The sequence below is a fragment of the Triturus cristatus genome, chromosome 10, assembly GCF_964204655.1.
Source record: "Triturus cristatus chromosome 10, aTriCri1.1, whole genome shotgun sequence".
In the NCBI taxonomy this organism is placed as follows: domain Eukaryota; kingdom Metazoa; phylum Chordata; class Amphibia; order Caudata; family Salamandridae; genus Triturus; species Triturus cristatus.
Genome location: NC_140593.1, coordinates 900,045,684 through 900,058,039, shown reverse-complemented (window position 1 = coordinate 900,058,039; position 12,356 = coordinate 900,045,684). Strand labels below are relative to the sequence as shown.

General features: G+C 44.1%; 1 protein-coding gene across 4 annotated transcripts in view; it reads left to right on the top strand.

Annotated features, from left to right (window-relative positions):
- The first annotated feature begins 469 nt into the window (after positions 1-469).
- CDC25A (cell division cycle 25A) overlaps positions 470-12,356 on the top strand; it is a 255,238-nt gene continuing 243,351 nt past the window's right edge. For 2 of the 4 annotated variants that reach the window (XM_085628703.1, XM_085628701.1), the window contains exons 1-2: positions 470-607; positions 1,219-1,436. In XM_085628703.1, coding sequence (XP_085484829.1) covers positions 1,255-1,436 — 182 coding nt within the window. In that variant the 5' untranslated portion in view covers positions 470-607; positions 1,219-1,254. Of the gene's footprint in view, positions 717-1,218; positions 1,437-12,356 lie in introns of all 4 variants that reach the window. The other 2 variants (XM_085628704.1, XM_085628702.1) reach the window with 2 other exon arrangements.

The window sequence follows — 12,356 nt, the reverse complement described above, 5'->3', positions numbered from 1 at the left end:
GCAGAGCTATCATCCTTCGAGGACACCACTTCGTCCAGCTCAATAGAGCAACGACAAACTAAAACCTTTAAAAGAGAATTCAGATGTATGCGCGCGATCGCTCGCGTTTTCAGAAGTAACTAATGGGAAAGGGCAGGCTATCAACCAATCGGATCCTGCTCTTCCCAGAGAACGCATATTCAAAGAACAAAACTTTGTCTACACAATCAACAGCGTGCGATTACGAAAAATGTGTTCTCGAGATTTTTTCCCGGGAGTTTTCTCAAATTAGAATATTTACATTCCACGCCACGGTTCTTCCGCTGGCTTTCTATTGGCCGTTTTAGATGCCGCGAAAATGTTTGCTTACCGGTTGGCGGTCGATGCTGTCAATCACACTTAGCATTTCCGCGTAAGTGACCTGACAGATTCAGTAGGCTAGTTTAATGGACGCCGTGGATCGATTGGTTTTCACCCGTTGTAGGGAATACTAACGAATACGCTGATTGGCTGGTGTAGGTTGGCGCCAGTTTTAGTTGCCGGTGCCAGGAAGAAGGCGCCAAGCGGTCAGAGGCTGGGGTCGCGGCAGAAGAGAAGCCGGAAGTAGGGGCGGGCTGCTCGGGCCTAGGTGCTGTTATGAGTTCTTCGTGGCATTTTGTTGTGTTTTATCATTGTTACCGGCTGTAAAGCGTTTTGGGTTTGATTTTTAGGTTTAGTGCATCAACCCTATCCTCCAGGTATCCGCGCTTTTTAACGGGAAGTTTAAACAGTCATTTTGCCCAATATCTTCGCCACGCAGAGTAAACCTGTTGTACTAAATATCTCCAGGTCCTCGAATGGAAGATGTTTTAATCGGTATTAATGTGTTGCCACCACATGCGTCGCCTTTCGGCGCGTGTCCGCTTGACTTTCGCTTGGCGGCCTACATTTATCTTCGTTTCGGATATATGTGGATATAAATGATGACCGAATTCGTTTGCAGGAGGCACTCGGTTGTACGCTCGTTTAATATGAATTACGGCTGCTTAGTCTAACGTTCAGTGTTACAAATAAAAATATATATATATATTTGATATGTTTTACGCCGTTACTTCTCTCGCGTGTGGATTGCATGAGGAATATTGTTTTATTTATGACCAGTCCAAACTCTATCGAATCTCAACTTCATCCTTTTGTTGTGTGTATGTGGTCCATTAAGCCACACACATAACTCTAGTCTTTATATTGCTTTGGTTGCAGGCGTGAAGGACCCCACCGCATCATATTATCAACATCATGGACGGCTATCGAGCTGCTCCGACCTGGGGACCCCGCCGCCTCTCTCTGCCCGCCTCGTGCTCCCCTGACCTCTCCCTGCCAGTGTCCAAGTCACTCTTCAGAACTGAGACTCGCCCATCTGTGCTCTCTCCCATGACCAACCTAGCTTTCACTATGGACCAGCTGCAAGGGCTGGGCAGGTAAGCTAGTGGATTATTTTGCTTGCTACCCGTCAATGAGGACATCTCGTTTTCTAGCTCGCTGTTTCTGTGTGTAATGTTAAGTAAAACGTTTTGCAGTTTGTTCAGCTGTCCAAGTTCTATATAGCTATTCCCAAACCCATCTCCGAGGTGTTCCTTTCTAATGGGGATGTATAACGTCTATATGTAATTTGTATTATATTGCAGCATTTATATAGTGCTTACTACTCCTATGTGGAACACTATCAGTTTCGTCCCCTTTATGAATTGTTTGGCGACCTCGGGAAGCAGGCAGAGATCGGGGAACCACTGCCTGATTCCCCGGGTTTGTTCTCAACAGGGAACTTGTTTAAGGTAAGTGTGTGTGTGTGTGTGTGTGTGTATGTGTATATATATATATATATATATATATATATATAGTGCTTATGACCCCCTGACGAGGCATTGAAGTAACGCCAGTTTCATTAAGGAACGCAGTTTTTATGTCTCGCCTAGGCATTGAATGCGCTGTCTCTTCGAGGCTGCTGTATCTACTCTGAGTGAGTGCACACTGTTGCTTTTGATCAGTTCTTTGTAGTGTGTAAAATTCAAGCTAAAAGGAAATTATGGGGGGTTCCAGATGTAGGAAAGTAGTTGCAAGTTTATTCCAGTAAAAGTGATCCCATCCATCCAGGAGAAGAAGTCAGCTGCAACTGACAGGTAGCATTAGAGGCATCACCACACCAGGTTCCATCACCATGGTGCTCATTCCAACACAAGCAACATGTTAATACATTGTACAGGAAGAAACTGATAAATAAATAAATTGTGACACTGAATAAGAAACTATATATAAAAGTACCAGATATTACACACCTTCCCCCCCCCCCCCCCCCTAAACACCTAACACAAAATGAATTAATACATTGAAGATGGCATTTGGGAACCAAGGCACATAATGCACGAATGAATTGAAATTGGCACTTGGCAACCAAGACACGTAATGTATGAAAAGTTACCAATAAACTGAGAATGAAACTATAACATAATCACATCTGAAACTCATTAAACCTTGAAGGTAGTTTAGTGAGCCTTTTTTCCCTTGGAACACTCACAGGGTTATCACCTACATCTGTATTTAGAGAAGCTCTATCGGAACCATGTTCATATCTTTCACCATTCAATTTACTCCTTTTTATAACAACCACTCTGTTGAGATTCCAAACACGGGAATCCTCTGTTTTGATAGCGTTAGTCCATACTTTGACAACCTTGTGAGGTTTTTGAAACAGACCCGAACCTTTCTTACCAAAAGGAGCTCTTATCATGACTAAATCACCTACATTAACCTTGGTGACTTTCACAGCCTTCCTCAAATCATAGTTTATTTTGCGTGCTTTTATTTTGTCACATTCCTTACTCCTCCACTTATCATCAAAATGTTCTTTGCCTCTTTTGGATTCAGTATCATTAATCCAAAAAGGAGCAACTAAGGTATTTGCATACCTCCCCTTGAGTAGCTCAAAAGGAGTTCGACCCGTGATGGCATGAGGAGTGATTCTGTAAATCTCAACCTTCCTGATGGCTTCTTTCTTCCAATCTAAATTGTTACTTTTCGCCAAGTCAATGGTTTCTTTCAGAACGCGGTTAAAGCGCTCCACCATTCCATTGCTTTCTGGGTGGTAAAGCGCACACCTTTTATGTTTAATGGAGCATTTTGACAAAAAGTCTTCCAGTTCACACGAGACCATCAGTCGATAATGCTCCAGGTAACCCCTCCCTTCCAAAAACTTTCTTAAGAAACTCAATTACATGCACAGTATCAATGCATTTGGTGATTTTTATTTCCGGCCACCTAGAAAATAAATCAACTAAAACAAACACATAACTCTCAACGCCGTTTCCACGAATGGGACCTAAGATATCAAAAGATAACTCTTCCCATGGCTTCTCCGGCCTTTCCCTGATCACCATGGGTTGGACCCTCGGCTTCTGGCTCTTCTCGCTTAAGCAACAAGCTATGCAATCCCTCACAAGGCGCTCGACTTGCATGTCCATCCCTGGCCACCAGTAGTTGAGTCTCAGTCTCTCCTTGGTCTTGGACATACCTAGGTGACCTTCATGAGCCATTATGAGAAGTTCTTCACGCAGGCTCATAGGAGGGATTAACCTGGTGCCTCTAAAAATGAGACCATCAGACATAGCTAATTCGTCTTTCACCATCCAATACTTATCACACTCACCATTGACTTTCTTGTACCATCCATTCTTAAGTAGTGAGACCAACTCAACAAACTCTTTATCCTTTGCACATTCATCTCGCCATCTGTTCTCTTTAAGCCCATCGGCCTCAATGCTGCAGACGCATTCATTCATGTGATCTTCCTCCACTTCACACTTGTCATAATTTTGTCCCACTAATCTTGAAAGTATGTCAGCAACACAATTCTTAGCACCCGGCAAGTATTCAACTTTAAAATTATAGCATTGGAGTGCTACCACCCATTTAGAAATCCTCCCGGATATGGCATCAATGCCCTTCTTGTTGAACACCTGGCACAGGGGTTTGTGATCTGTCCTAACTTCAAATTTAATACCCCACAACAAATTTTTTAGTTTCTTAATTGCCCAGTGTACCGCTAGGGCCTCCTTTTCTATTACGGAGTAACGTAATTCTGACCCCCTGAGACTTCGTGACAAAAATAACACAACATAGTCAGATTCCCCATCATTTTACTGTAAGACACCACCCAAACCTTTCATGCTGGCATCAGTGATAAGCACCGTTCTTTTGCTGGGATCGAAGCTTTTCAATTTTGGAGTTTCTTTAGGATATTCTTAATTGCAACAACTTCCTTTTCACAATCATTGGACCAAATGAAATTTACACCCTTGCAGAGCAGTTTTCGCATGTTGACACACATTCCAGCAAAATCCTTAATGAACTTGCTGTAATATTCAGACATTCCCAAGAATTTCATCAACTCTTCCTTATTGCATGGAGAAGCTAAGTCTTGGATGGCACTCACAAGTTCAGCTTTGGGCTGTACACCATGCCCAGTAATCGTGTGGCCAAGATAATCTATCGAGGATTTTTTAAAGTTACATTTATCCATCCTCACAGTAAGATTGTATTCTTGGAATCTCTTAAAGACCATTCTGAGTATCTTATCATGTTCCTCCTCATTCTTTCCATACACAAGTACATCATCCTGATAAATCTTCACCCCTGCAACACCTTTTAAAACCCTTTCTAAAGCTCTCTGGAATATAGACGCTGCGGACACAAGTCCAAATGGCAGCCTGACAAATCTGTAAGTCCCAAAAGGCGTGATAAAAGCCGTAAGATCTTTACTCGTCCTCTAGTTTTATTTGATGATAAGCAGATTTTAAATCTACTGTGGAAAAAACACTTGCACCTTGCAAAAGCATCAACATGTCCGAAATCTTAGGCAAAGGATATTTGTCTATGATAACCTGCTTATTCAGTTCTCTTAAGTCTATGCTTAGACGCAAATTACCGTTCGATTTGCGTGCGGCCACAACTGGCGCCAACCATCTAGTGCCTTCAACCTCCTCAATGATACCATCTCTCTTCAATTTCTCCAGCTCACCTTTCATTTCTTCTCTTACTGACAAAGGTACACCGCGAACTTTGCAAGCTACAGGAACCGCTCCAGGAATCAGTCTTATATTGTGTAAATAACCTCTCAAACACCCTAATTCCTCTTTAAATACCTCTGGATATTCTTTCTTCATTAAACCAGAAAACCTCCTTCACAATCTTGAGCTAAAACATCATTTACCTGGAAATCCTTTTTTAAAATAACAGGAGGGTCGCTGTTGGGATCTAACATCACCCCAAGATCCCTCTGGGGTAACCAGCTGATAATGCTGTCCCCTTTGTGTGAAACCTATATTTTACCTGTGGTATATCTACCTCCATATTCTACCAAGCCAATAAAGTAACCCAATAATTTTATAGGTTCCCCCCCATATCCAGTGGGTTTTATGTCAGCTTTGAGAAGTTTGACGGTTTTGGCGAGGTTGTTTACAAAGAAATGTCTCGAAATTATGGTGATTTTTGGCCCTGAGTCAAACAAAACCCTTGTAAGCTTCCCTTCTACCGTAATATCATCTAGGGGTCCTTTTTTGTGATTGTCTGAGACTTGTGAAACTATTTGTCCACAATAACAATCATTTTCACTATCACTGTTGCTATTGGCATCATCCACAACTGCAGAAACCTTGTTTTTGTGTGTTTTAGCTTTACAAGAAGAAGTATAGTGTCCAACTTTCTTACAATTACCACAAGTAGACTTGTGCCCAGGACATTTCTTATCATTGGCCAAGTGACTATCGCTTCCACATCTGTAACATTTAAGTTTCAAATCCTTTATACTCTTCTTCTCCCACTTCATTGTTGTATTTTTCTTAGTCTTTTCCTTTATCCTTCGTGGTCGCCAGTGTAAAATTCAAGCTAGAAGGAAATTCAGGAGGCTCCAGATGTAGGAAAGTAGTTGCAAGTTTATTCCAGTAAAAGTGATCCCATCCATCCAGGAGAAGAAGTCGGCTGCAACTGACAGGTAGCATTAGAGGCATCACCACACCAGGTTCCATCACCATGGTGCTCATTCCAACACAAGCAACATGTTAATACATTGTACAGGAAGAAACTGATAAATAAATTGTGAGGCTGAATAAGAAACTATATATAAAAGTACCAGATATTACACAGTGCTTCTTGTAAATGTGTTGTAATTGGTCACTTGGCTGTATTTATCTCTTTTTGTTGCTTGGTTTCTTCTCATGGGACTGACCCAGTTACATGTACGGTACAGGGGAAAATGGTCCCAGTGGAACACAATTAAAACATAGATTTTAATAATGCCTGTTCAATTACAATTTCTCATGTTCAACATTATTTAATCATATTGAACACGTTGGCATGTTCAAACCACATCATATGTCTGAATAAGTTACCCAGTGGTGCCCCAAAGAAGGAAAGGGGGGGAATTGGTGCAGCAATGTGCAGAAGTGAGGGTTTTGTGAATAAAAAGGACAGTGACAATATATACATCAAAGATACATAAAAGGCCTATCCAGACTTGCACAAGACTGCAAATGTATTTACAGAGCCATAATGTAACATTTGGCTCAGTGAAAGAATCGCTGTTGTCCACATTTGGCATGCAAAATGGAGCTGTCAACGTTTCTGCCCATTGGTAGTGTAGGGTAACTTAAATACTTCCAGTAGGTTCTTTATCAGGACTGTGGGGGGCACCCTGTGTCTGCGGTGAACAGATGGTGTTGAAGGGCCCGTGGGCTCCAAAAGCAGAGGGAGATTCAGGATGGCAATGTCGTTCATGTTAATGTCTTAATCTTTCCTTCGTTTTATAGGGCAACGTGAAATCCAGAAGCTCCATAAATCTCCTAGTAGATAGGATGTGCTCATCTATCAAAACCATCTGTTCACCGTACACACAGGTGGACACAGGGTGCCCCCCACAGTCCTGATTGAAGACCCTAGTGTAAGGATTTAGGCTACCCTACACTGCCAATGGGTAGAAACGTCGACCGCTCCATTGTGCATGCCAAATGTGGCCAACCATGATTCCTTCACTGAGTCAAGTGTAACATTATGGTTCTGTAAATACATTTGTAGCCTTGTTAGGCTGGATAGGCCTTTTATGCATCTTTGATGTATATATTGTCACTGCCCTCCCCTTTTTTTTTTTTCTTTTTCACGAAACCCTCACTTCTGCACATTGCTGCACTAATTCCCCCACCCCCCCCTTTCCCTTTGGAACACCACTGCATAACTTATTCAGACATATGCTCCGTTTTGAACATGCCAACATGTTCAATATGATCAAATAATGTTGAACATGAGAAAATATTTGAGTAATTGATGTTTTAATTGTGTTCCACTGGGACCATTTTCTCCTGTACCCACGTTACCTGGGTCCTAGTGACGTTTCTGGGTTATACCCATTGTTTTGTAACAACTGTTACATGTACCATCACTCTGTTCTAAGGGCATAACAGTTACATCCTCAACCGTGGCGCTCGTATGCTGAGGACATAACCATTCAGCTAGCACTTCCCCCGTGAAACTCTCATCTTCAAGCTCCTACTGAGGATAGCAGTGGAAGCGCTTGCGATGACTCTTCTTCCCCCCCCCCCCCCCCCCCCCCCCAGTCTCCCATCCCCGCCGATCTGAAGATGTTGGCGTGCGCTGAAGTCATCAAAATATGGGGAGACGCCCTGGAAGCTGTTTGCTTCCAGCATGTCTAGTGAAGAAGTGAGTTTCTTCTCTGGGGAGGAAAGAGCTTTTCCTTTCCCCTGTGTCTCTTTGCAGTGTATTCCTGCTGCGCGATCATGCAGCAGTAACGCACCCACTAGTCCAACAGGGACTTTTTGGGGGCATTGAGAGCGGTCCCTTGGTCAAGGGCCGCTCCTGTTTTTAGGTCTCGGCTAGCGAAGGTTGCGCTTGCGCAGTCTCGCTCGCGAGACATAATGACTTGGAGAAGAGGTGCTTGAACCCGCCCCTCTTCTCCATTGGCTGGCCTCTTAAATGCTGGCCAGCCAGTGGAGATGAGGCTTGTCTCGCAAAACAAGACCCGTCCTTTTCGGATTCGGGGGCGTGTTTTTTTCAACTTTTCTAATTATCTCCTCCAGCCAATGGCAAGAGGAGAACACGCCCCCGAATCCGAAACCGCCGCTGCCTTTCTCCGAGGCATTTCTGCTTCGCCTCGGAGAAAGGCGGCGGTGTTCCTGCAATACCTCACCTCCCTGAAGGAAAAACTCCCTTTCAGGCCGTGCCCTTCAGGAAGAATTATTTTAACAAAGAGCAGCTTCAACGGAAACTGATTCAGCGAGTGAAATCCTCAAGCCTGCCACCTTACACCGGACCTGAAATGTTATTGTGTCACTGCTTGCTTTAAAGACTGTCACTGACCTAACATTTGCATTTTCTGGGAATATTGCAGCCTTTCCGGAAAGCACTCTGCTAACAATATTGCACAGCCAAAGAAAAAGCGAAAGCCACACAGCTCTTCCACCTCAACTCCGGTCGGTCGCGTCAGACAACAAGTGGCATCGCTCAGCCTTCAGCAAGCAGGCGTAGCGCTGCTGGGGCGTGGGAATTCCGATCACGTGACTTCTTTGACCATCCGCTTCGGTCTTTTCTCTGCAGTACCCTGATTTACAATAAATTGAAACTGGAAGTACGGTAGTGGGTGGGGCTGAGCACTAAAGAGGCCAGGCCTAGGTGAGGAGTAGGGGGCAGCAGGCGTGATTAGGGTATCTGTTCAACTTCGTTAAAACTAAAGCCATCTTGTAAAGACTACAAAACACTAAAAGGGCTGGAGAAACAAGGAAACAATTCTCTTTGGAATGAAACGTATAACGTAAGTACATGTTAGATGTATATGTTATTTTGTTATTAATTAATGAGCGTTTTTTTTATTAAAAAAAGTAACATGATTTTGGTTTTTTTAGCGATCAGAATTTTTTTCGAAAAGCACGATATCTACAAAGTTATCTTAGAATGTATTTCACTGTGTTCACCCATCGCTTGAACTTTATTGTACGATGAATGCTAATAATTAAATGGCCGTCCACGGTCTGCCGGAGCCTTTTGATATCCTTGTGACGTAAGACGAGGGTTGGGCCGGAGGGGCATTTAAAATGATAAGTGAACGCTAGCCAACACAAGCTTCGTGCAAGCTTCTCTTGTCGATGGGTGTGTGACCGCTTTCTCCCCGAAAATTTGTGCACTTTTTTTCATGAGGGCTGATGGAGCAGTTGGGTAGTAGCAGTGGCAGCAGTATCTCCGATGAGTCCCAGGATATCTACCAGGGGACGCAGGTGAGGAAGGAGCCAGGGATGTTCCATGTGCATCTCTCTCGCAGGAATCGATACGCTATTTGTGCACGGTGAATGGAGAATCTGGTCTGGTGGTGGCCATGCACTGAGGATTGAGCACTGCTCAAGAGTAGCGCCATCGTTAGTTGCAGTGTTCATGCACAGAAGAGGTCACATTTCACGATCAGTGCATGCACGGGGGACGCGAGCTATAAAATGGATTACTTGAAGTGCACAATGCATGCGTGCGGAGGAGACGTCTTAGGATGGATCGTGCACGCTCAGGGGAGGTGACAGACAATGTACAGACAGTGCGTGTGCTCAGGGTAGGAGACACGTAGGGGGGCAGCACAGACGCTGTGACAATGCTTCACTTTATCACTGTACTGAGAGGTACTTATTAAAAGTTGTAGTTTTTAGGTCGCCTATCAGACTGAGACAGCGCAGTTGCCTGGTTTGCTAATGGCATATTGGGGGCATTCAGAAAGCTTTCATGGGAATGAATTCCACCTGTTGCTTGCCATTGTGTTTTTTTTTTTTGCTTATAACTCACGTTTTCTGGCTTTCTGTTTGCTGGCTTTCTTTGTTTTAGCTTGTTCCAGCTTGGCCTGCAACGTGATATCCTTCCACAAGACACGTTAATTCTTAAAAATCATCAAAATCTGAAGTTACTGACTTTCTAATACAGGTTAACTTAGGAGCCGTATCGGAATCGCACGGATACAAGACTGTACTTGATGCGAATGTGTGTCCTTGAAATGTTCCCCTGAGAGATGGTGTGCGCGTGTGATCGATTGGCGTGACGTGCAGTCATTAGAAACACGCTGCTCACCTGAGACTATGGACCGGGTGGTTCCTCTTCCACGGCTCCAGCTCACTCAGTGGAAAAATCGCCGGCCAGCCCAGCAACAGCTCCCCTCCCAGGAGAGGCCAGTTGCTCCACACCAGGTGAGGCCAGTCCCGCCACACCTTGAGTCAAATCCGTCCACCGAGGGGTGTATGCTCGCCCATTCCTCCCCCACCACTTTCCATGAGTGAGGAGTTCCGGCGTCCGCCGCTTCTTTCTCAAACTCGGCGCTAGTGTGCGCGTGGTGAGGAGATCCGCCCCGGCGCCAGAGAGGCTCGACTCGTGCCTTCTGCCCTCCCCGTGCCACCTCCTCTCCTCTGCAGGGATAGGCTTTCAGCTACTCCCTTGCCCGCTCCCCAGCGAAATCTGTCCTCCTGCACAGTTCTTACACGTTCTTGCTGCAGCAGAGACGATTCACACTGCTTGCTATCCTACCTATTTCCACAGGGCAGTCCTCCCACTCACCACAACAGGCAATGAATGCACAATGTGCTGCCCCGTCTTCCAAAACCACCCACACCCATCTCTACTTTCTCGCACCCACAAAATACTTTCCCTCGTCCCTGTGAATTCTTTACCACCATTTGATGGCACCCTGCCTCCTATGTGGTCTGTCCTCTCCACTCGCAAATATCTGGCTACTGTTGTATTGTTTCGGGCTGTGTCTCGTTTTTTAATCCCTCTGCCCCACACACATCTTCCTTCATATAGGAAAAATAACCTCATGCCATAATTACCCTTGCCTTCAGACCTCCTGCAAACACCTAAACAAGTTACCGCCCTTCCTACTGCCAGTCTGTTCAACTGGACCCCAACACCACCACCTGCTTCTGTAATAAATCCCATGGCATGCCACATCACATTCAACATACAGGCTTTATACCGAAACACACGTTCACTGCAATTGTCTTTATACTCTCCTAAAGAATCTCAAATTACTATTTACAGCAGACACAATCACCCCCCTCCTTATTTCTTCTACATACATTCGACCTAAACCACTCCCTTAATATTCACAGCCTGCCACCAACACTTCATCACACAAACCTTTTACCGATGCCCTCTAGCGTGCTATACTTGTGTGGTAGTTCTGGCGGGCGCAAATACATCTAGTTTCTGTGGGACTGTGCCAAATTATTATGTTTGTGTCTTGCTAAGAGGTACTTTAGCATTCATGACATGGACCCTTATAAGGACATACAACATCTTTTTAACTCTTCTATAGTTGCAGTGCCTTTTTGACGTAAATACAGCTCCAAAGATAGTGGCTGTCATGTCTACAGGAATTGTTCCCAAAGGTGATACAAACATAATAAATATAAAGCACACTGTATGGTGTTTTTAATGGGGAAAGTTGGTTCTTCACTGCTGCATAATTTGCTTTTTCTTTTTGCACAATTTAGTCAACCTTGCCTCATAATTTAGTACGCCTATGCCACATATGTCTTATACTGCTGCCTACAGGTTAACATTTTACTCTTAGGAAAGGTTTAACTTTACCCGTTATCTTTGAATGTGCTTTCTTATTGAAGAGTAGTGGAAACTCATCTGTTTGGGCACCCGCATGGCATCGGGATTTAAAATGTCTGGCATGTAAGCAAACCCTTGGGAAATTGTGGCATGGATGCTAGGACCTTGACATTGTAGCTATTGACATTGTAAATAACAATGCCGTTTCTTTAAACGTCTTAAAAACATAAACAAAAATAATGTCATGAGCAATGCCAATAGCTATAACTTTAACAATGCCGAGACCGTTGCATTGTAAATGCTTGTTTATATTGGCAAAGTTTGACCGTTTCTACCTGCAGGGCAGAAACCCACCAGGCATAATCATTTGTGCATTGAGAGGGGTAGCCCCTTAGGCAAGGGTTGCTTCCCTTTTATTTGGTTACATGTTTTGTCAGTTTCAGCGCCCCCTTGGGGTCCAGATCGGCTGTATTTTTAGGCCCATCTGCCCCCAAGGAGAGCAAGCAACTAGAAACCATGGAGGTTTATATTTACATGTCGGGGAGCAGCAATGGTTCTCCCGTTTATCAGTGCAACATTTAGGTCATTTTCTGCCCGCCACAGGTGCAGATTGGCCATATTTTCATTCCCATCTTCTCCTAAAGGGGAAAGTAAACTACCCACAAATTCAGATATGTACAAATAACTACTGCTTCTAAACTCCATATCTTGTTCCCATTTCAGAAATACATAGGTTTCCTTGATACCTATTTTTC